The sequence below is a fragment of the Barbatula barbatula genome (assembly GCF_947034865.1).
Source record: "Barbatula barbatula genome assembly, chromosome: 2".
In the NCBI taxonomy this organism is placed as follows: domain Eukaryota; kingdom Metazoa; phylum Chordata; class Actinopteri; order Cypriniformes; family Nemacheilidae; genus Barbatula; species Barbatula barbatula.
This window is the reverse complement of record NC_136767.1, coordinates 28,075,414-28,100,588: the sequence shown is the minus strand read 5'-3', so window position 1 is coordinate 28,100,588 and position 25,175 is coordinate 28,075,414. Positions and strand designations below refer to the sequence as shown.

At 38.5% G+C, this 25,175-nt stretch overlaps 3 protein-coding genes across 3 annotated transcripts in view; all 3 read left to right on the top strand.

Annotated features, from left to right (window-relative positions):
- The first annotated feature begins 846 nt into the window (after positions 1 to 846).
- Positions 847 to 8,058, top strand: lztr1 (leucine zipper like post translational regulator 1). The gene is made up of 20 exons (XM_079451278.1): positions 847 to 1,429; positions 1,514 to 1,576; positions 1,643 to 1,699; positions 1,780 to 1,859; positions 1,944 to 2,052; positions 2,136 to 2,216; positions 2,330 to 2,387; positions 2,502 to 2,641; positions 2,747 to 2,948; positions 3,037 to 3,147; positions 3,332 to 3,424; positions 3,530 to 3,625; positions 3,762 to 3,945; positions 4,049 to 4,218; positions 5,349 to 5,505; positions 5,586 to 5,712; positions 5,817 to 5,966; positions 6,138 to 6,243; positions 6,323 to 6,403; positions 7,333 to 8,058. Exons 1-20 carry the CDS (start codon positions 1,260 to 1,262, stop codon positions 7,447 to 7,449), a joined length of 2,352 nt encoding a protein of 783 aa, XP_079307404.1. The 5' UTR covers positions 847 to 1,259; the 3' UTR covers positions 7,450 to 8,058.
- A 1,946-nt stretch (positions 8,059 to 10,004) lies between these two features.
- cldn26 (claudin 26) lies at positions 10,005 to 10,667 on the top strand (the record flags this gene model as incomplete). The annotated part of the gene is made up of 1 exon (XM_079471830.1): positions 10,005 to 10,667. One exon carries the CDS (start codon positions 10,005 to 10,007, stop codon positions 10,665 to 10,667), a length of 663 nt encoding a protein of 220 aa, XP_079327956.1.
- Positions 10,668 to 13,737: 3,070 nt separating this feature from the next.
- aifm3 (AIF family member 3) overlaps positions 13,738 to 25,175 on the top strand; it is a 22,930-nt gene continuing 11,492 nt past the window's right edge. The window contains exons 1-2 of the mRNA XM_079451276.1: positions 13,738 to 14,052; positions 23,498 to 23,688. Coding sequence (XP_079307402.1) covers positions 23,658 to 23,688 — 31 coding nt within the window. The 5' untranslated portion in view covers positions 13,738 to 14,052; positions 23,498 to 23,657. The remainder of the gene's footprint in view (positions 14,053 to 23,497; positions 23,689 to 25,175) is intronic.

Genomic DNA, 25,175 nt, shown 5'->3' with positions numbered 1-25,175 from the left:
ATTTATTTTATATTAACAATATAGGGATGTACATAAATAGTTTGTTTTACGAGGCAGGATAACGGTCATAAAAATTTTTTAACGTTGTCTTAACGTTGCTCGTTTATTTTGTAGTTATTTTTCTTATATGCATATGAAATTTAAGACGCCATCATTTACATTTACATTTAGTCATTTAGCAGACGCTTTTATCCAAAGCGACTTACAGATGAGGAAACATTGAAAGCAATTATAACAACATAGGCAACAAAATACATAAGTGCATCAAACTAGTCCATTAAAGCCTAGCACAGTATACAAAGCTAAGAATAGTGAGGTTAGTAAGTGTTTTTCTTTCTTTAAAGAAGGAAAGGGAAGAGAATTAGGAAAAATCAACCAGCGACGCGTTGACGGATATAAACGACGTGCCATCAATAAAAACGATTTTTATTATTGAATAAGAAACAACATACACCTTACAAAACGTGTAGATTAACTACAAAAATAATAGAAAGCTCCAAAGAACTCACAAAAAAGGTAATTCACAATACGCCAAATACAGCCTCATAGTGATTTACAATATACGTACCTTCCAGATTTTTTTCGAGATACATTTATTATTATTTTTTTAATTTATTTATTTTTTTATTCAAAGAAATCTTTGAAAGTAGCAATATTATACAGATCACACAAAGAGGGGAAAAGGGATTAATAAGTAATAATAAAGAAACAATTAAAATAATTAAATACAGAAAACAACAGCAAGTATTTCTCCTCTTTCCTATGGACACATTCTAAATCCACAAAAAAATATTTAAACAAAAGAGCAGATACATTTATTATTGTTTTACGTTACGCGTGTGTGATGACGTAAACCAATGAAAACGTGCGTGTGCGCATGTCAAGTAGTCCCGTCTCCTCCCTTGATGTGCGGATAAACACAGGCAGCAAAACCTTTATTCAATGCTTCAATCTCATCAGTTTATAGGTGATAATATAGCAATGTTCCGTATACGTTTTATAGCGCACACCATTTGAGAGTGTAAATGTTGAGGTTAATCGCTTGCACTCATGCAAAACGTGGCAAATTCTCATACACACTTGTAGCTAGCTAGCTAGCTAGCTAGCGAGATTGAATGGAAGCAAATATCAACCTTTGAAAAACATGACTAGCACGATACAGATAAAACAGTCGGCAAATAAATTCGATTTGCATCGTCGTATGCTTTAGTTCCGTCTCGGTTCTTTGGCTGGGCGAAGCCTTTTCAGGACTAAATTGAATGTCATGGTTTCCTGGAGCCATGTCTTGCAAATCCAAAGTTGCTCCCAGCGTTGATTTCGACCACAGCTGCTCGGACAGTGTTGAGTATCTGACACTCAACTTTGGTCCTTTCGAGACTGTACATCGCTGGAGGAGACTGCCACCATGCGATGAGTTCGTGGGGGCCAGGTACTGACTATTTCAAGCACTTGATCTTCATCATTGACTGTGTTTAAGTGCATCCCGATGTTTATTGTGTCGCCTCTCTTGCAGGCGTAGTAAGCACACTGTTGTGGCATACAGGGATGCCATCTATGTCTTTGGAGGAGACAACGGGTGAGTATTTTGTTGTTTGGATGTTTTTCCAAAGACTAAGATCTCAGATCTGTTTACTTCTTTCAGGAAGAACATGCTTAATGATCTGCTGCGCTTTGATGTGAAGGACTGCTCGTGGTGTCGGTAGGTGTTGTATATCAACCACTGTGTGTGTTTTTTAAGCTTGGCTATTGCCTCTAACACTCATTTATGTATTTGAATAGGGCATTTACTACTGGCACCCCTCCAGCACCGAGATATCACCATTCAGCTGTTGTGTATGGGAGCAGCATGTTTGTTTTTGGTAGGTTTTGTCATCCGCCTGTCAAATGTCTTTTAATGCTGCTCGCTCTGTTCTTATACACATGTTTTGTTGTTTAAATTTTAGGTGGTTACACTGGGGACATCTATTCAAACTCTAACTTGAAAAATAAAAACGATCTGTTTGAGTACAAGTTTGCCACCGGACAGTGGACGGAATGGAAGGTGGAGGGACGGTAAATTATTATTTTTCATCAACAATATATAGTGTTGTTATTGTATTAGTATATCTGAGAGATGTTTTTGCTTTTTGTTCTAGCCTGGTTGCCAGATCTGCCCACGGAGCCACAGTCTATAATGACAAACTCTGGATCTTCGCTGGATATGATGGAAATGCCAGGTATTTTTTCCTTCACTGCTGAATGCGTTGCATTTCACAGCAATCACAAACAAATGTTTTTTGCAAAGCAGAATGTTGGAATGTTAACATGCATTAATCATTTTTTTGAACAGGCTGAATGATATGTGGACCATTAGTCTTCAGGACCGTGAGCAGGCGTGCTGGGAAGAGGTGATTGATGGGGTTTCATTTGCTCTTCGTCCTGTATTTTGTTATCATACGGGTTTGAGTTCATTTTTTATATGCTTATATGTGATATTGCATTGATTTTCTTGTGTCATTTAGATCGAACAAAGTGGTGAAATTCCTCCCTCCTGCTGTAACTTCCCTGTAGCTGTATGTCGGGATAAGATGTTTGTCTTCTCCGGCCAGAGTGGAGCCAAGATCACCAACAACCTCTTCCAGTTTGAATTCAAAGGACACATGTAAGTTTGAAGATTTGGACACATGACATTCTATATGTTATGTCTACGTAAAAGGGAACCGTAATATTTGTGGTCAGATAATGACTTGCTAGTCTTTTACCATAGGTGGACCCGTATTCCAACGGAGCACTTGTTGCGTGGATCCCCTCCACCCCCTCAGAGACGCTATGGACACACAATGGTGGCGTTTGACCGTCACCTGTATGTGTTCGGAGGGGCGGCTGACAACACGCTGCCCAATGAACTGCACTGCTATGATGTAGATTCACAGACCTGGGAGGTCATTCAGCCCAGCACGGACAGTGAGGTATAGAATAGAAATAATTATAATACAGAAAATAGTTTACAATCGTTCTTTCATCTAGTTTGTTGTTTTTTATGCCAATTTCTTTCAGATGCCCAGTGGGCGGCTGTTCCATGCCGCGGCTGTTATCCATGATGCCATGTACATTTTCGGAGGGACGGTGGACAATAATGTTCGCAGTGGAGAAATGTACCGATTTCAGGTGAGATCTTGACCTTCAAGAATACATCTCCTTTACGCGCTGTTAAACGTTGCCCTCTTTAGGGACCTTAAAAGATATGAAATCATGTAACGTTGCAAACAATTCTAGCACAGTCAACAATTGGTTACAAAGAATGAAAAAACATTTCAATTTAAATTAGTATATTTATAATGTTTTGCTCTAGTTTTCTTGCTATCCAAAGTGCACACTTCATGAAGACTATGGGAAACTGTGGGAAAACCGTCAGTTCTGTGATGTCGAGTTTATCTTGGGAGAGGTTTGTTTATTCTTGTCAGAACTGAAATATATTTTGTATGATAAATACTGAGGTATCTAAATTAAAAAGCATCTTGCTGTCTATAAATGCTGTTTTTGTTCACAGCGGGAAGAAAAGGTTCTCGGTCATATTGCCATAGTAACCGCTCGCTGCAAGTGGCTCCGAAAGAAGATCCTGCAGGCGAGAGATCGACAGAAACAGGTTTTTCTTTTTTTAATACACAATCATGTAAAACAACTGAATATAAGCAATCTCAAATGTAATTTTACTTAAAACTCTCCCAGTATTTCAGGTATTGCTTTATAGTTGTTGTTAATGTTTGAAATGGTTTTTGTAGAGGATTAAACAGGAAGAAAGTGAAGAGAGTGAGGAGTCCGGCTGTCAAAAGCAGAGCTCTGGAAGCAGAAGATCCTCCAGAGGACCTCTGTTACTAGAAGTGTCAATCAGGGAGGCTGACGCTCAGCCGTTTGAGGTTTTGATGCAGTTCCTGTACACAGACAAAATACAGTATCCACGCAGAGGTCAGTTACAGTAAAATACGTTACATCTTTATCATCGATGCAGTGAGCATCATTGATTTAAAGATGCACATCTAACTTATGTATTTGTCTTGGCTCTCTGCAGGTCACGTCCAGGATGTGCTGTTGATCATGGACGTTTATAAACTTGCTCTGAGCTTTAAACTGTCCAGGTTGGAGCAGCTCTGTGTTCAGTACATTGAAGCATCGGTTGACCTGCAGAACGTCTTGAGTGTGTGTGAAAATGCAAACAAACTTCAGCTAGACCAGCTTAAGGTAAAGGCACATGGGGCACTCCATCCATTATTCATAAGAAAACATTCCTCTGCCTAAAACAGTTGTTTGAGATTGGTTGCAAAAGCAGTTGTCACTAAATAAGACGGAGACGCGGTTAGCTGTATACATAAAGATTTTCTATCGTATTTGTGTTTCGTCAAGATTAATCCAGCGTTTTGGGAACCTGAAACCGAATTTTTTAAAAACCGTGTCCGAGAGTGGGATAAATCTGTATTTGGCATGAATAATACATCGTTTTGAGTGAGTTTTAGTGGTTTCGTGTCTACGTAAATATTTCTTCAGGCGACGCTGTGAAAAAAAAAAGATCGGATAGGGAAAGCTCTGGCTTAGTGTGGATGAGGCCTTAAACAGCTTCAAAGCAAAATAATTGTAATAATTCACAACTAATCCTCTCTAATCACTTTTAATCAAAGTTACTGAGTGCAGCTGTAACATGTCGGAGCAGACCTGGACCTCCCGGCTGCGGCCACTGAAAAGGTCCACGTTCACATGACAGCGTTATCTGCATTTACACGGATCCTGGAAAACGGATAGAAACACTGATGTATGCATGCCAGGCCAGTGGATGGGGATATAGTGTAAACAAACAGGACGTGCCTTGGCACATACACAAGCCAAAGTGCTTTTTAACTATCGTTGGTCGATGTGCACGTGTTTTTAAAGACTGACGGATGTAAACAGTGTGTCTCCGCTGGTCTCATTGGAGCCGCAAATCCACATTTTGCTTCGGAAACCTTAATGCATAGTCCACCACATTGTTCTGGCTATATTCGCGCAACTGAGCTCGTAATTCGCATGCTCGTGATGTCAACGTTTTCAAAACTGATATTAGATTAGCTCAGGGTTCTGTAAATTCCATTAACATTGCTTTATTAGAATGGTCTTAATCTTTTTATACCGGTACTGTACTGTATTCTACCTTGTCTGTGTTTTCTTTTCGTTTTCTTCCTGCTTTGAAACTATGCAACATTGTAAAATGCACTGTATAATAAAATTAAGTTGAATCGAATCAGATAGTAAATATTTTAAAAGGTCGGTTGCTATACAATGGAAGATAAAAATGTAGTCTAACAAATGATATTCTAAATCTCTCTGTTTCTGTCGTCCAGGAGCACTGTCTGAACTTCGTTGTAAAAGAGAGTCACTTTAACCAGGTGATCATGACTAAAGAGTTTGAACATCTGTCCACTCCGTTGATTGTGGAGATCGTGAGGCGAAAACAGCAGCCGCCACTCCGAGTTTATTCTGATCAGCCGGTGGATATAGGTACAGGACACATTATCTCCCCTTTTGGAACAGTCTTCAGATTTCCACACTTTGCTATACTGTGTCCCTTATCGTTTTAGGCACGTCTCTTGTGCAGGACATGAAGGCCTGTCTAGAGGGGGCGGGGCATGAGTTCTGTGACATCATCCTTTTGCTTGACGGTCATCCGCGCCCTGCACACAAGGCCATACTGGCTGCTCGCTCCAGGTATCGCATTTAGCATTGTTATAACATCACCCTGTCAAAGAGGTACTACGGTTTTCCAATAACACAGGTTACCGTAGATTGTTCAATCATTTCTTTATTAACAGTTATTTTGAGGCAATGTTCCGATCCTTCATGCCAGAGGACGGGCAGGTGAATATTTCAATCGGAGAGATGGTTCCCAGCACGCAGGCTTTTGAGTCGATGCTGCGCTACATCTATTATGGGGACGTCAACATGCCTCCGGAAGACTCGCTGTATCCTTTAACGCTCTTCTGAATTCTTTAGTCTTCATTTATAACTCATGCAATTTGGTGTGCTTATTAAAGCATTAAGTATTGATCACAGAAACGCTGAAAATGAGATTCACAATCTACCTGGCAGTGATGATCTTATTGTAATATCTGTATTCCTGAGCCACAGCACAGATATCTTTTCGCAGCACCTTATTACTACGGTTTCTCCAACAACAGACTCCAGGCCTACTGCAAGCAGAACCTGGAGATGAATGTTACAGTAGAAAATGTCCTCCAGGTGCGTGTGATGTTTTTACCCACATTCAAATTCTGTAACGATAAAGAACAGCAGTACATGGTCCTTTCTTCGCACGTAGATCATGGAGGCAGCTGATAAGACTCAAGCTCTGGATATGAAAAAACACTGCCTGCACATAATCGTCCATCAGTTCACCAAGGTGGGTGTGCTATTGACCACAGCTCTGAGCGTGTGCTGGCTGCCCCGCTAACATGTCATCAATATCACCTGTGGGATTTTCTCTCTTAACATGTACAATTGGGCCGTTATTATGTAAAGGCTGTTTCACACATACAGCGCCTGCAAAAGCCGTATATTGTCCGTGCATGAGCCACAGCACATGACCGACTGCTTTTCAAGCAGAATTCTTAATTCAATTGCACACTTTATGGCCATAAAATGGTATATAATTTTGGTCCAAGCCTTAATTTACATTTCTCTATGCAAGGCTGCAGTTGCAGTCACATCACTCAAATCCCACAAACACAGTATGTGTGAAACGGACCTGACACGACATGTTTGACCAAAGTGCATTTAGATCTGATGCTATTCATCTGTTCAAGTTCAGTAGCCACATTCATTTCATTTTAGAAATTTAAAAAAGACCATCAAACAATGGCTCTCATTCGCTATTAATTGTGTACAATATTTGTATTTATATGCACATTTTAACCTATGAAAACATTTCGCTGAATACTGTGTGCGTTCTTAACCTAATCCCATGAGTTCTGAGGATTTGAAATGAACATCGAGGATAGTAAGACGTGCCCAAATAAGCTTCATTATGGATTTATGCAGCGCAAAGTGTGGTTGTCCGTACATTTTGTGTGTATTTAGAATAACTTTTACTAAGAACGCTTTCGGTGAATAGTGATGAAACGTCTGTATACAGATTTCAAGCATGCTTAGTGTCTGAGTCCCAATGATAATAATTGAAAATGCCAGTGAGTGCCTTTCACAAAGAAATCTTTGACTCGTTTAGCTTCCTTTTGTTGTGAATTTATTTATGTATGTATTTATTTTGTTGCTTTCTCTTGCATGGCCTGTGTTGTTTACCGTTTATTTTTGGTTCTCCTTCCTTCCCTAAAGGTATCCAAGCTTCCCAACCTGCGATCGCTCAGTCAGCCGCTGCTGTTGGACATCATTGACTCACTGGCATCCCACATATCAGACATACAGTGCACTGAGATGAGCTCTGATATATAGGGTCTCCTGCCCTTTCCCGTCCTGTCCCATCCCATCCCATTCACTCTGAACTTCTTTAATCTTTCGTCCCATTCCTTCTTGCTCCGCACCCCTCTGTGATGAAATTGCATTCCCTGTGTGCCGCTTCATATTACCCTGGACTTAATGTACAGAACTGTCTGTATGGGAATCATGATGGATGTTTGGAAAATATGAATTTGTCCTTCAAACGTCTGTGCTCATCAATTCAAAAAGTCATTTTTTTTTATCAAATGTAATTCCGTTTAATGTTTGTGATACGAAATCAACTGAACTAAGACTTTGTGAGATTTACTCATTGAAGTCTTGGTTTACAGAAACAATATACAGTACTAGTGAACTACACAGTTAGTGATGGATCATATTTACTCTATGAATTCTGTTTTATATGATAAACAGCACTTTATGAACGTAGTAGTATTTATTTCTAAACCTTAAAGTGATTTGTGTTACGCAGAGTGATGTCAGCGCTTTTGTGACGGTAATAACATAACGTGTCAATATTAAGATTCATGTAACCATAAAGATGAAGCATTTGTTATCTGTTGGCCCTGTGGGCACGATGCCTTAATAAACTGTGCGACATCTGCAGGCTTGTTTAATCCTCTTATTTTTATAATGTATAAAATGAGAGAATGTGGGTGGGTCTGTGCTCTTTTATTTTTGAAGAGAGACTTTGTGCTTTGCATTGCAGTTGATACGTTTATATTAGCTATATTATGTTATATGTTGATAAAGTTGGTAAGTGAACTGATCTTCAGTGCAGAGAACATAAGATTGTTTATCTCTGACATTGACTAATGGGATTTTAGTTTCGATTTTCGTTCTTGAGTTGCGTAAAAGATCTATTCACACTGACCAGAAGAATTGTTTCTTAAAGTTTACATTTAGTTAAAGATTTGCACCAAACATCCATCAGCGCCTGAGGTCAGGAGCAAATAAAACACGTCTTACGTTGAACAAAGTTTTCATTTCTTCAAGGGATAGTTCTAGATAGATAATCTGTCATCGTTTACTCACTCTCTTGTCATTTCAAACCTGTTTGACTTTCTTCCAGGGGACACTTCTACTGTATAGCCTTGACCAGTGTTTCTCAACAGGGGGGGCCCAGCTGACTTCCAAGGGGGCGTCAAGATTACATTTATTCATTTGGCAGACTTAGTACTAATAAGATTAGTACTAATACTTTAATATTAGACTAAATGAGCAATAAAATATATTTCTGATATCAAGCAAAAGATACCGAGAAGAACCCTTAATTGGCTAAACTTGCCTCTTCAATATTTTGAAATTAGACTGCAATACCAAGCTCGACCACTAGATGTCAATATACCATACGGTTTCTTTAAATGCGACAAATCTACAGGACCCGTTCAACAAATGAAATAAATTAAATACCATACAACAAAATTCTACAAAACGTTTCATTAATACAATAACCTAAGTAAACAAAATGAATACAATAATAATATTAATCGATATGAATAAGAGGTTAAATTAAATTGAAATAGTTGTATTATTATCCGCTAGCCAGACCGATAAACAAACACAGACCGGAAGTTATCTTCCATCCAGGTGCATGCGTCTGATGAAACCGTCTATGGACACAAAACTAATGCAAGTTCATGGGTACTGCCACCATTGTTCGGTTACCATTATTCCCCAAAATATTTTCTGTTGTGTTCTGCTAAAGAGTCATACAGGTCTGAAAAGACAAGATGATATGTTCATTTTTGGGTGAACTATCCCTTTAATTCAGCACTCAAAAAGATGCTGTGCTGTTTCAATCAATGGTTGAGTAAAATATGGGAGAAAAAACATCCGAATGCTCAAATATAGACACTTTCTAGGTTTAAACCCAATAGTTGGGTTTGTCCATATTTTAACCAAACATGGGTTAAAACAACCCTACATTTTAAGAGTGAATTTACCATCAAATAATCACTAAACGAAATACTATTCAAAAGCTTTACGCATAAAAGTAAAGAAATCCAGATTCTGAGTTCTCAAGGACAAATGAGAAGGTTTGGATGAGTTCAGCCCGGCATGTAAGGCTAGGTGTCCGATTTCCTTCACAAGTAGCTACTGTCTCGTGTCGGACTCGACGTGGTACACGGTGTTCTCAAAGCAAACTACTGTTCATTCACCAGCTACCTGACACTAAGAAACAGCATCCAAAAGCGTCCCGAGCTCTTACCAGATAAGCTGAACAATGAAAGAGACGCGTGCGTAGGCATTGACTTTATTCTGAACTTCACATTTCCTTCCTGTCATTCTGAATATAGTTTTGTTTCACCCAGGTTTCTTTGCCAAGCACAGACTTAAAACTGCAGACCCTATCAGGTTTCCTCTTTAAAAAGCAGTTATTGTCCTTTGTCAAGATATTCATCAGTTGGAAAAACAGTCCCTCCGTTGTGAGGGTCTGCAGGATTATCCCGCCTGAACAGGTGAGGTTTTATTAAAGAAAAGGAGGAGCCAACCCAGAGCAGGTCTGAAGAAGAAAACGTTGGGAGACCCAGACGGTCTGAAGCATTAAGATGGTGCTCCTCACCCCAAAGTTCGTCCAAAGAGCATCGCTCTTCGTGTCTTTCGGGGGTTTGGTCACAACCTTCGTCACGACATTTCTGCCACTATGGAAGACGATGAACTCGGACCTGAATGAGATGGAGAACTGGTACGAGGGTCTTTGGCACATGTGTATCTACACGGAGGAAGTTGGCGTGCATTGCAAAGCCTTTGAGTCTTTTTTAGCTCTACCACCAGATACTCTGGCATCACGGGTGTTCATGTGCATCTCCATCGTCACGGGGTTGCTCGGCACGATCGCCGCGTTTTTCGGACTGGAGGGCGTTGAGATCGGAGCTGGAAGAGAGAGGGTGAAGAGAAAGCTTCTCATATTGGGTGGAGTGTTGATATGGGTCTCTGGGATTACCACGCTGGCTGCTGTGTCGTTGATGGCGTACATAATGGTGGTGAAGTTTTGGGATGAGAACCTTCCAGATGTGATGCCACGGTGGGAATACGGAGAAGCCATGTTTTCAGCCTGGTTTTCTGGACTTCTGCTACTCGTCGGGGGGACGTTCCTCTTCGTCGCCGTCTGCATGGGCGATCACGAAGCAAAACTGCAAAGTCAAATCCTCTCCAGCAACCAAGAACATCGGCCGATTACTCGACATTACAGAAAAACTGAAGTCATATAGATTCCATCTCCTGGCTTGTAATAGAATACATTCTTCTCAACTTATGATTCATAAACATGGTGAAATTGTTATGTGAAATGAACAAATGATTTTATTTTAATATTAATTGATTTATCAGAATTCATGTTTCACTAAGAGCCAAAATAATACATCCAAAGGTTCAGCTTTTACTGCTTCTGTAGAGTTCAGAGATTTGAAAGATGTCATACTAAGGAAATTAAAAAAACTGTGTAAAGTTTGTAAAGAACTGCAGGTGATATATTTGCATTGGTAATGCATTGCACCAATACACACGTAATGGGATAAATGGCTTGGAAACCAGAATTTATTATAAAATCTTCTCTAAGCCGTCTCTTAATAATTTTGGCATTCCCACAGCCTAGTAACCAGTTAAAGATGCTGTTAACAATTCTTTCTTTGCAGTAAACAATGACACTTTTGACTTACAGTTTTTCTCGATTGTTTACACACAAATATTGGTACTTGAGACACAATGACCACAACATGTAACTCATTCACCAACCCCCTGAACCAATTCTGCTAAACTACAAGCACAATTCCTGCTTTACACTCACATTGCAGATCTAAAAGACACTTCTTTCAAAACACTACACACAATTCTCTGCATTTGGCACAATTTTCGGGCAGAAAAATGTCTTGTTTTCACAAGGAACACACTGCCATTCAAATATGAACACAGACTCATCACATGTGTAAACACCTGTCACAAATGTGTATACCCCTTCTCCAAGCTATGGAAGACACATGTGGAGATATAGCAGCTGATGCTTTTCATGGCTGGACTGAAAAACATTGCTTGAGATGTGGATGAGGTGCTGTGGCCAGACCCAAACCCAAGAGAAGATGCAGCATCGTTTTTTTACTGTAACTGTATACAGTAAATTCTTCTGTTGTTTTGTATGTACACCACTGTTTGTGCAACTTTGCGTTGGTTGGAATGTACACTGTACATTGTTTTTGTTGGAAAAATAAAATATATTTGTTATCGTGTATTTGTATGTTCTGACTATAAAAACTATTTTATATATATATATACAAAAAATATTTTACAACACACTTATATATGTACTGTCTGTAGTAAGTGTAACACTGAACCATATACTGTAAAGAGCAAAGTCATTATGATGAATGGAGAAGTGTTTTCCATTCATCATAGTGTTTTATATTGAGCACATCAGTGTTCAACTGATTCTTATAAATGTCTATTCATATGATGGTTTGTGTGTGTCATTTGAAAACAAAATACCATTTTGAGAAGAAAGAATATTGTTTTGAATGTGAAGTTTCGTTTTGCAGGAGAATTGAGGGGTTTTGCCCATTGTGTTTGTGTTTTTGGATTTGTGTGTAGAGTTCTGAGAATATGAGGCATGCTTTCAGAAAATGTGTGTAAACAATTGAGAAAAACTGTAATACAAATAAGGCAAATAATGATTCATAAAACGTTGTGGTCACTCTTCGAAAATAGTAAATGGATGCATTCCGGATGTAAATAGGCCTACATATTTCTTTAACTATTCTGCAACACACTGATCTAATAAAAACAACGAATGTGTACTTGAACATCTAAAGCAGGGGTCTCCAACGTGGTGCCCGTGGGCACCTGGTTGCCCGCATGAAATCTATACGGTGCCCGCTAAACACAGGGCTCACCGATAATGCTCAAGACAGTTGACAAATCTGTGACTATACCCATAAGCCAAGTGCTACACCGTCATGAAAGTTTATTATTAGCAAGTGTTATAAGCTTTAATCTATTCAAGTGCAAAATATCTGAAAGAAAACTGAATTTGGTTCTGTGAGCCTAAAAATAAGGCATCACATGTTTAAAGTTTGAAAGTATGTTATCAACAAGTAGCCATGTAGAGGATTTTAGATATTTTGGTAGCCCTCGCTTACAAAAAGGTTAGAGACCCCTGATCTAAAGCTATTGATTCTCAGCTTTCTACCTTGAATCTCTGCTGACGTGCAGTTCTCTTAATGGCCAGCAGAGGGCTTCATATACTGTAACGTACAGCTCATTATACAGTTTTTCTCAATTGTTTACACACATTTTCTGAAAGCATGCCTCATACTCTCAGAACTCTACACACAAATAAAAAAACACAAACACAATTGGCAAAACCCCTCAATTCTCCTGCAAAATGAAACTTCACATTCAAAACAATGTTCTTTCTTCTCAAAATGGTATTTTGTTTTCAAATGACACACACAAACCATCATATGAATAGACATTTATAAGAACCAGTTGAACACTGATGTGCTCAATATAAAACACTATGATGAATGGGAAACACTGGGAAGCACCTCATCCACATCACAAGCAATATTTTTCAGTCCAGCCATGAAAAGCATCAGCTGCTATATCTCCACATGTGTCTTCCATAGCTTGGAGAAGGGGTATAGGCGTTTGTGACAGGTGTTTGCCCATGTGATGAGTCAGTGTTCATATTTGAATGGCAGTGTGTTCCTTGTGAAAACAAGAGATTTTTCTGCCCGAAAATTGTGCCAAATGCAGAGAATTGTGTGTAGTGTTTTGAAAACAGTGTGTTTTAGATCTGCAATGTGAGTGTAAAGCAGGAATTGTGCTTGTAGTTTAGCAGAATTGGTTCAGGGGGTTGGTGAATGAGTTACATGTTGTGGTCATCGTGTCTCAAGTACCAATATTTGTGTGTAAACAATCGAGAAAAACTGTAAATGGCCAGTTAGACCCATGCTTTACTGGAAAAACAAGCTATACAATTAAGGGAAATGAAAAAGAGCATTGGGACAGTGTGATTTAGATAGTGTCCTGCTAAAGGAAGGAGATTGATAGGTTACGGTGGTGATAAAAAGAGACAAGGAGGTTGGGGCTTGAGGTGGGAGGGGGAGCGCAGAGCGAAAGGGAAAGTGGAGCGCTGGGAAAATTCATGCTGTGTTAGCATCCCTGAGCAACTCCATCAATGCTGCATACAGCTGAGTTACTGGCAAGAGTCCCGCTGCCGCAACCCCAGTCTCCGCTAGAGAGAGAGAGAGAGAGAGAGAGAGAGAGAGAGAGAGAGAGAGAGAGGGTGGGGGGGTTTGTTAAAGACTAAATAAGCACAAAAGGGGAGAGAGAGAGAGCAAAGGAGTGAGCAATTCTTACAAGCACCTCTGCTTACTGCTATTGGTGTGTGTGTGTGTGTGTGTGTGTGTGTACGAGAGAGAGAGAGGTTTGTGGTGGGACTAGTGTGTGCCTTGATCCAGGGCTACTGCAGAGGACAGACTGCTGTGCTGTGGAATTCTCTAAAGGAATAACGGCAAGATCACTTTGGATAGCTACGGTCAAACATCCGGACATCTGGCCTTATGCGGAGGAGTTTAACACACCTGATTTACACAGGACCAGGTGAGCAGAGGTTAGTTCGTGAGTGTTATGTAATACGGATCATAGTGCTGACTGTTTAGCACGTGCAACTCTTATCAGATTCTGCAGCAAGATAAGCATAAAATAACAGAGCGTGTGAGAGATCTGAGTTGATCAACGCAGAAATGCACATATCGTGGTGTGGTGCATTGGGGTCTGTTTCTCTCCCCCACATGATCGATGAATGAAGTTTATAAACTTCAGATCTGTTGTGTTTGGATGTCCTGTGTTTGTTTCACAAATGGATTTTTAACATCCTTATCTAATCACAAAGAAAACGTGTGAGATCTGTATGTCGAAATTGCGTACCTCAGTTCACATTACGTATTTGCCAGATGCATCCTAAGATGCATTCAAGATATACATTTTATGTGGACCCTAAGATTGAACCCATGACCTTTGCGTCGTCAATTGATCAATTGAGCCATTATATAGATTTTTGTTCTTTAATTAAATAATTATTAATGATTAACAACTTGTGCTTGCAATGTTTGACTTTCGATACATCTTCTCAGTTATACCTATTACATGCATTTATTTTAAAAGTTTTTATTGCTGTTCAGACAACATCCTGAAACGCAAACTGACAGCGTAGTGAATACTGTATAATTATTACAAGATTATTATTAATTCGTATTGTATATATTTTGACTTTAAAAACTACAAATCTTTTGTCTTGCTTCTGATGAATGCGACTGTGTGAATAACAATTCAGCTATGAGCGTGCGCTTTAAACCGCAACGTACTAAAGGTTAGTATTTGAATTCCACAACCAGATCAACGCTGAACTCATGTGAACTTGTGATTATAATAACTGAGCTACTCCCAGAGTCAAACACCATCCAGATTTACTCGAGGAGCATGCAAAACACCTCAGAAAGCTTTACAACAGAGGAAAAATAAGCGTGGTCATAATGATCAGAGGAATCTGATTAAGCGTATGCCAATATTTCAGTTCATTTGTACTGTAGTAATCCTGCGGCCGCTCTGAGTGATAAACTCAAGTCAAACAAAAGCCGTTTTCCATCTCACTACAACTCAAGACTGCTAATTTAGTTTTAGGGATTACCAAAACGAACATGTTGTTGCTCACAGGGTGGTTCAGATTTGTTGAAGTATCAACTTTGTTTTGTATGTTTCTTTATTATTAGTAATAGCAGTACAGATCCTATTGATCACATACACAGATTATATTGTATATTATAGATCATTTTGAATGTAGAAGGACGAGAAATTTTGATTTTGTTTATTTTTACTGTAAAGAATTGAATAACTTGGCAGATCAGACCACAGTTTGACATTGAGATCTCCTCTAAAACTCCAGAAGCACACAAGGTGACTGATGTAGGATCTTTTTCCCAAAAGAAAGATCTCAACGTATCGATGTCCCAGTCACAGTTTAGTGTACTGAATCTCATGCAGAAGTATTTCAGAAAGATTTTTTTGATTCATAAAAATAAGAACTGCTTAATATTCAGAAGCTATGTTACTATACCTGGAGCGTACACCTAGCACAAATGAATGAATCGGATCGGCTATCATTTATCACCATTATAAATCAGATATTGCATTCATAAATCTATACAATGAGGAGATATCAATGTGTCAGTTTCCTCTCGAAGAATATGTATTGCTTAGATGCGGCTCTTTAGGAAATCAATTTAGTCTCAGATAAAAAGGAAAAAAAATGAGGCTGTAAAATGAATGAAGAGGTAAAATAAGATGGATTTGGGTCAATTTGATGAGAAATTTTGAGGTCATATTGAGATATTCAACGATATAGATTTTTGATCGCAAACTTAACAAACTTAAATTTCTGGCTCTTTTTGTCAGAGTAGAAGTATGAGAAGCAGATGAGACTTAAGGAAAAGTGTACATTCTATCTCCATTTAATCTCATTCTAGGAGAATGGCTAAACCAACATCTGTGATCTGCCCATTTCTTCTCTCTGACAGGGCATCAAACTAACCTTGGGGGATTTTAACACGCTGGTCAATCAAACTTTATCTTTCATCAGGGTCTACCACATAACAGTGGCAGTGTATCAAAGCTCAGAGGTTACGCTTTCATGAATTAAGTTTGAATATCTTCGAAGAAATAATGAAAAATCAATATGACAAGTCTATATCATTTGTTTGGTCTTTTTTTTATAAATTCAAGGTCAGTTATTTGATGATATTTTTGGAGTATTTTGAGCTCTCTGTGTGACAAGTGCACAGTAGATGTGGTGTGTTGAGAAAAGTTTGTGTTGAGATCTCTCGAAAAACCTACAAATAAGTTGCTGAATTTTTGCCTTTAGAGAAACGTCATGACATAACAAATATCAAAACTTTTCAGTTGTTTATCTTTACAGTAATTAAAATTTGAAATACATTTCCTCTGTTTTCTCCCCTTCTGGATGGGTTTTTGACATGACGTGACATGCAAGAGTTAGACTGTAATTGGCATTGATACTCCTTTGGTCGAACAAATATAAAGGCAGATTACATGGTTTCATAGTTGAATTAATGAATAAATGAATTCATTGATAAATAGAGTGAGTGAGTGAGTGAATGAATGAAAAAGTAAAGAATAAATGAAAGACTGGATGAATAGATAAATGAATGCATTGATGGATGAATGCATGAATGCACGGATGAATGAATGGGTAGATGGATGGAAGGATATATGAACGAATTGATAAAGTAAGCAAAGAATAAATGAAAGACAGGACGAATAGATAAATGAATGCATTAATGGATGGATGAATGGATAAATGCACAGATGAATGAATGGGTAGATGGATTAATAGATGGACAAATTAATTAAGTATGCAAAGAATGAATGAAAGACTGGATGAATAGATAAATGAATGCATTATTGGATAGATGGATGGATAAATGCATGAATGCACGGATGAATGAATGGGTAGATGGATGGATGGATGGATGGAAGGATAGATGAACGAATTAAGAAAGGAAGCAAAGAATGAATGAAAGACTGGATGAATCGATAAATTAATGCATTCACAGACGGATGGATGAATGCACAGATGAATGAATGGGTAGATGGATGGATGGAAGGATAGATGAACAAATTAATTATGAAAGGAAAGAATGAATGAATGAAAGACTGGACAAATAGATAAATGAATGCATTAATGGATGTATGGATGGATGAATGCACAGATGAATGAATGGATAGATGGATGGAAGGATAGATGGAAGGATAGATGAACGTATGAATTATGTTAGGAAAGAATGAATGAAAGACTGGATGAATAGATACATTAATGCATTAATGGATGGATAGATAAATGCATGAATGCACGAATGACTGAATGGGTAGATGGATGGAAGGATGAATGAAAGACTGGATGAATAGATAAATGAATGCATTCACGGACGGATGGATGAATGCACAGATGAATGAATGTGTAGATGGATGGATGGAAGGATAGATGAACAAATTAATTATGAAAGGAAAGAATGAATGAAAGACTGGACGAATAGATAAATGAATGCATTAATGGATGGATGAATGCACAGATGAATGAATGGGTAGATGGATGGAAGGATAGATGAACAAATTAATTATGAAAGGAAAGAATGAATGAAAGATTGGAGAATAGATAAATGAATGCATTAATGGATGGATTAATGCACAGATGAATGAATGGGTAGATGGATGGATGGAAGGATAGATGAACGAATGAATTATGTAAGGAAAGAATTAATGAAAGAAAGACTGGATGAGTAGATAAATTAATGCATTAATGGATGGGTGAAGGATTGGATGGATGGATTCATGAATTGATGAAATAAGTAAAGAATTATTAATAGAGTGGAATGATTGAATAGAAAAATGGACACATGAATGCATGAATGGATGGATGAACGAATGAATGAAATAAGACAGAATTGATGCATGGATAAATGAATGCACGAATGGATGATTGCATGGATGAATAAACGAATAGATGATTGAACGGATAATCAATGTTGTTTTGTCTCTACAGTGTGAATGCTGACACAGCTGATTTACAGTATGTAAAAGCCTTCACGCACGTGTCATGTTTCCATTGCATAATTGTCAAGCCTTTGTTCATGCGTGTCATTCAGAGTCCAGGTGATAAACTCTGTGTGTGTGCGTGTTCGAGTTTGGGGGGGGGGGTGAGAAGGGGACAACCCTTGTGAGCCCAGAGAAGTCAATCAAAGCCAAACCTGCTGAACAACATCAGCTTCACATTCTGGCAGCAGATGAGATGGATGGATGAGAGCGAGGCGTCCTTACAGTAGGTGATTGTTTTCTGTCTGTCATATGCTGTTTCTGTCATCGCTCTCGGCGGATGTGAAGTTTGTAAAGCTTTCAGGAAGAGAGAGAGTGAAAATGCTTTTGCAGTCTGTTGCTTGTGAAGAAATGGTTTGATGGCCGTTGCATTGCAGTGTTTGGCCAGGCTTTGCTGTTTCATTGCAGTGCTGTGAGAGTGACTTACAACTGTCAAAACAATTTGCACTGTAAAGGTGAGAACAGCAGGGGTGGAAAATGAAAGTCCGCGGAATCAATAAAGATTAAGACACCGGCTCGTACTTGAACGTTCACAAAGAAAAAAAGGTCTTTTACAGCCCTTTAGCCCTAATGTTATACTCGTGAATGTATTATGTCTCAGATGTTTCTCAAAAAATGTTTTATGGAGACATTAAATAGATTGTGACACATAATGTTTAGAACTATAGAAATGGATGACGTGCAGTATATGCCACTTTAAGTGAACTGTCCTGCTGAGTTTAAAGCTGTAAAATCACATAATCGCATGTGGCTTTCTGAGAATTTGATAAAAATGTTTGAGCTTATGTGTGACTTTTACTATTGCCAAAGTGACAAAAGTAAGGGAAACTAAACAATAAATCGTAGGGAGGCAATAATATGACAAAGGCTATATAAAGTAATAACAATTTTTGTCGCAAGAGGGAGAGAGAAATAATTAAATAAATGGATAATTTTACATGTTTCCGTCAAGTATAATTGGAAAATAAATGTTTTATTTGTTTATATGTCACACTGTATGTACAAGATGTACATTGAATTGCACATTCTGTGACCACATAATATGAGATGTTGCTGAGATCTGTTCTGAATCCTGAGTAAACTTTTGGAGAAGATTTTTAGTGTAAAGGCATTGCCCATTGAGTCCGAATTTGAGTCCGAAAGTTCTGCACGTTAAAAACAAATACGACCTCAAGTTGTGTCAATCACATTTACATACTCCCTCTGATATTTTCGTCCATCGTAAAAAATTTCGGACTGGGTTCGATTTTCTGTGTCGCATCCGTTGCAAGCAAAAGGCGTTTTGACAATTAAAGGAATTGTTCACTTTCAACACACATTTTCATGATACTTTACTCACCCCTGTTGTCATCCAAGATGTTTATGAATATTTTCTTTAGTCGAAAAAGAAATTAGGGTTTGATGACAACATTCCAGTATTATTCTCCATATAGTGGACTTCAATGGACTCCAAACGGTTGAAGGTCAAAATTACAGTTTCAGGTTAGCTTCAAAGGGCTTTAAACGATACCAGACAATGAATAAGGGTCTTATCTAGTGAAACGATCTGTTATTTTCTAAAAGGAATTACAATGTATATATGGTTTATAAACAAACAAAATGCTCGCCTTGCTCTGTTCTGAAAAGCATGATCACGACTTCACGTATTACGTAATTTAGTTGAAAAGGTCACCCTTGACGTAGGTGGAATCCAGGATACGCAAACGAAATGACCATTTTAAACAAAAATCTGACACAAAGACAATTGAATATGTGTCATTGAACATTCAACAGCTTTTGAACAGTCCTCCTTCTCCACATTTGTAAACAACGGTACTGCCTTCGTCAAGCATGACATTTTCAACGTTATTATGTATTACGTGAAGTCGTGATTGCGCTTGCAGAAAAGAGCAAGGCGAGCATTTGTGTTTATAAAGCATGTACATTTTTATTTTGAGATAAGACCCTTATTCATTGTCTGGTTTCGTTTAAAGCCCTTTGAAGCTGCACTGAAACTGTAATTTTGACCTTCAGCCGTTTGGAGTCCATTCATGTCCACTATATGGTGAATAATCCTGGAACGTTTTCATCAAAACCTTAAAAAAATACATATACATCTTGGATGACAACAGGTGTTTCAATTATCATGAAAATGTATGTTGAAAGTGAACAATTCCTTTAAGGGCACACTGAGAAGTACATGAGAGGGAGACCTGTGTCATATGTTGTGAAGGCTGAAATCTGGTTGACCCACTTTAGGAGAAAAGGGTTCAATATATGGGACCGAAGAAAGGTGGCCAGAAAAGCCATTAGAGGAAAAGTTGGTGTGTGATTTAGTTTTAGGTCAAATATAGCAATGCTGTATTAAAGTGCTTATAATGTCAAAATTTTTTGTAAACGATGTAGTAAAGCTTAGTGGGTCAATCTCACAAAACCTGCCTGGAACATATCCCCCCAAATCAAAAGAAATAGGACATTACCTTTTGGATTAACTCAATTTGACAATAAAGCCTGATAATGGTTGAGTTAATTTCATGCAAAAAACAATATTTGTGGCCTGAAATGTCATCTGTTGTCAGAAGTTTCATTCAAGTTTTGTTAGCGTGAAATCATTTACATCTTTTAATATTGCTTCTAGGTGTTGCTGGCGAGTAGAAGAGAGACAAAAGTGCCACAAATAATTTTCCATCATCATGTAACCTAAAAACCAGTGCTTTAAGCAAAGCTACTATGGAAAGATTCACAGTTGCTATGGAGATTTTCAAAAATTCTTAAGGAATAGCAAAAACTGCAGCGAGAAGAGGGAGGCGGGCTATTTTTGCTGTTTGTTACATACGCTTTTATTTTGGCGAGATGCTTTTTGGAGCGTTTACTAAAGGTGTTTCATGCTGGTGTCTCCCTTTCTCATAATCCGCAGTACTGCAGTGGAAATCTTAGAAATGAAGGGATAAAGAGGAATGAGAGGAAAATGCATTATTATACAATCGTTTCAGGTGGGGTTTTAAGATATGGCACCAAAATCAAGATCAATACGTTTCATGTGGTGGGATTTAAAAGGATCTCAACGTTTGGTGTTTTTGCTCCCGGTTTGTTTGTGGAACATTTCCTTTATTAAGGCAAACTTTTGTTTTTTACTTGCCATTTCACAGACCTTTGGGTGTGATGTGAATATCAAGTGGCTTTTGAGTGTACCCTGAAAAGACTCTCCAGAATTTAATCTGATGTTCGATGAAGGTAAAACCAGTGAGTTTCATACTTGGCTCCGGATTAAAGGATGAATTCAAGCGAAGTTCTGGGTAAACCGAGATCACTGGAGTTTACGGTGTGTTTGAATGCTGTGAAATGAATATTTAGTGAAAGTAAAGTTCAGATGAGTCCTCTGTGAGGGTAATGGTTAACACTGGAAAAACAGGACAGGAACAAGATTTGAGTCAAACACAAGAACAATTAGAGTTTACATTCGAAGACACATGCACATGCATATGTTACCACAGTTGTATGCTGTAAACACACACACACACACACACACACACAAAATCAATATAAACTACCGGTCAAAAGTTATATTTCTTAAAAATCTTTTTATCTGACAGTGTATGTTTCAATGTTTGAATTCAAAATGATATTAAAAATTTAGGAAAGAAAGGTGATTTAAGCGATTTTGAGCGTCGCATGGTTGTTGGTGCCAGACGGGCCGGCATAAGCATTTGTGAAGCCACAAGACGCACAACCTTGAGCCGGATGGGCTACAACAGCAGAAGACCCCACCGGGTACCACTCATCTCCACTACAAATAGGAAAAAGAGGCTACAATTTGCACAAGCTCACCAAAATTGGACAGTTGAAGACTGGAAAGTTCTGTTGAGACATTCAGATGGTAGAGTCAGAATTTGGCGTAAACAGAATGAGAACATGGATCCATCATGCCTTGTTACCACTGTGCAGGCAATGTTTTCTTGGCACACTTCAGGCCCCTTAGTGCCAATTGGGCATCGTTTGAATGGCCCACCTGAGCATTGTTTCTGACCATGTCCATCCCTTTATGACCACCATGTACCCATCCTCTGATAGCTACTTCCAGCAGGATAATGCACCATGTCACAAAGCTTGAATTATTTTAAATTGGTTTCTTGAACATGACAATGAGTTCACTGTACTAAAATGCCCCCACAGTCACCAGATCTCAACCCCGATAGAGCATCTTTGGGATGTGGTGGAACGGGAGCTTCGTGCCCTGGATGTGCATTCCACAAATCTCCATCAACTGCAAGATGCTATCCTATCAATATTGGCCAACATTTCTAAAGAATGCTTTCAGCACCTTGTTGAATCAATGCCACGTACAATTAAGGCAGTTCTGAAGGCGAAAGGGGGTCAACCACAATATCAGTATGGTGTTCTTAATAATCCTTTAGTATAGGGTCCATAATATTCCTACATGCCTGCTGTATTCTGACCTTTTTCCAAGTGGAAATTTTATTTCACCATCTCTACTCACCATACACACTGACATCATATATCAACATCAAATGTGCACTTTTCTTCATTTTCATTACTTCAGCACTTCATATTACATAATAAAGCATGAAGTGTCTTTGTACAGTCTATGTGCATTACAGTTATAGTTAGACGCTGTTAACCACATGACATAAATGTTGCATTGGCATTGGGTCTTGGCATCATTGGCATTTGACAATCACATATAAAGACCGTTTGTGCCAAAGCTGTATTACAGTACCTTCAAAGAGAAGAAACTGAGTTGGAGTGAAAGGTAAAAGAATAGAAAGGTTCTGTCAAGGTCCGGTGTTTTTTGAGCTGTGTGTGACAGTATCCACCGGACTGTGTCTTGTGTCAAAGGATGATGACTCTCAGTTTTTGTGTTGAGGTTCTTTTTTGTGTTTTGAATTTGATGATTTTTTTCTCCATCTGTCTCTGTCTGGGTTCTGTCCATAATTCAGTAAATGTTCTTATTTCTCTTTCTACACCCAAGACTGCTCATCGTTTATTTCAATTAAACATTCTTGTTATTTGGGAGATGAGCACCAACCAGATAAGTGATGCAATTTAGAAAAATGCTCGGCGGGTGTGAAACTGAAACTCTTTAACATTGCCAGAAGCACGAAACTGTGGTTGGAATGGGGTGGGTATGATTGAGAAATTACCATTTTGTCATTGATAGATATTGACAACTCCCCAGTCCAGTGTGAAATAACATGCTGGACCAGTTGTGCTTGTTATTGATACTGGTGGAACGTCACAAGGGGGGTTTAGACCCTCAAGCAAAGCACTTATCTATCATAAATCAGGGTTTCATTGTCATCGTGCCCTGTTTGGAATTCAAGATAAAATGACATGTTACTTGCTGACGAACACGATAATGATTTGTTGTTTGCATTGTCAGGCCGTACAGTAGTTGATTTCTGAGATGGCTGTGTGGGCCCGCCAGGCCCGAACATCCCCCCTGCAGAAGGCCCAACGGACCACCCTGAGTGTCTGATTCAGTCCAGCCCTTCTAACACCCACCCTGGGTCTCCCTCTCATCGGGCCACTCCGGGCACACCATGGGAGGATGCCTCTCCAAACCCAAAGCAGGTGACTAACAAATACACCGAAGAACACAACATTGTATGGAAAATTAAAACCACTGAGACATTTCTCCAAATATCTTCTTTACTGTTACACAGAAGAAAAAGTCATATAGAGATTCGAATGACATGAGGGTGGATAAATTATAACAGGTTTTAAATTTGGCCTGAACTATGGCTTTAAATCTTTTATCTCCAAATGTGGGTCAGTGCTGTTGTGATGTGGCTTTCCTTTGGAGGAATTTTAATGCTCTTAATTGCTCTGTGTGTTCAAGAGGATTAGACAGCGGAATATGAGATTCAAATGTTTCACAATGTATCGCTGTTTCTCTCGTATGGCGGCTGGGTGGGGAGCGCTAGTGTGGAGCACCCGGATGTCTTTCATGTCAAAAGGCACAGTTGTGAAAGTGTGACCGTAGGCGTTGGGTTTCAGAGGACACGGATAGAGGCCTTGCGGTTCGAACAGACCATTTTGAAGTCATCGTGTGACAAAGTAAAAGGAAAAGAGTGTTTCAGATACGTTCTGCTCTGATTTCTGTTTTTAACATCAAATTACAGGTTACTTAACATACTTCTCTTCACGCGTTATCTTTACATATCTTTACGTCAAACTATGTTTCCAGTGAAATCACAACTGACTGATTATCAAAAGGTTGATTTTTTCAAGACTTTTTATTTGCTTACAAACTGATTTTTCTTACTTTTTACCACAAAAGTTAGGGATTGTAGCTTTAATGCATACGTGTAGACAAACCATATTTCATCCGATGGTGTTGAACAAAAAGCACTTTATAACTAATTTAAATTTTCACTTTCAAGCAATACAACAGTAATATTTTTACATTTAGGAAATTCTATTAAAGTATCTTTTAAAGTAAAAGTATTTTTTATGTGATTTCATCACAGTTTTCACGTGTCTTGTCATGCTGTCTTTCACATTGCTGTTGGATGACTTAATGTCACTCCTGAGGTTGGATTCTGTTGAAATTCAACAGACACCGAACTGAAATAAATCGTAGAAATACACCTAGAAATGTTATAAAAGAAGAATTCTGAATGGTCTCTTATTTTTTCTCTTATAGTTACTAAATCTAATTTTGTTGACTAAATAGATATTTTCATGTCTGTTAAGATGATTTCTTTGTTTAATGCGTGAGGGAATGAAAGTTTGAATGAATGTAGGCCTACAGAGCCCTGAGATGAGATGAATGTACTCACTAAATGAATCATATTTTATAAATAAACACTCACAGTTTTGCCAGTAAAAACAAGGGTTTTAAAGGCGGTTATGTGATGGCGAGTTTTCTCTCATTCATCTTGCTTGATTTTCCATTGACTTTAATTAAGCTTCGCTCAGCAGGTGAGAATTCCTGTGTGATTAAAGCATTATATGCAGGTCCTCAGCACATTCTTCTGACCGGAGACAAAAAGAGAGAGAGAGAGAGAGAGAGAGAGAGAGAGAGAGAACCATAGTGCACACCTTCTGACTGAGCT

Excerpts from the sequence above, each read along its gene's own strand:
- lztr1 (XM_079451278.1), top strand. The coding sequence starts at position 1,260 with ATGTCATGGTTTCCTGGAGCCATGTCTTGCAAATCCAAAGTTGCTCCC. Across the intron at positions 2,949-3,036 it reads AGCCCAGCACGGACAGTGAG|ATGCCCAGTGGGCGGCTGTT; the intron begins GTATAGAATAGA and ends AATTTCTTTCAG. Across the intron at positions 3,148-3,331 it reads GAGAAATGTACCGATTTCAG|TTTTCTTGCTATCCAAAGTG; the intron begins GTGAGATCTTGA and ends GTTTTGCTCTAG.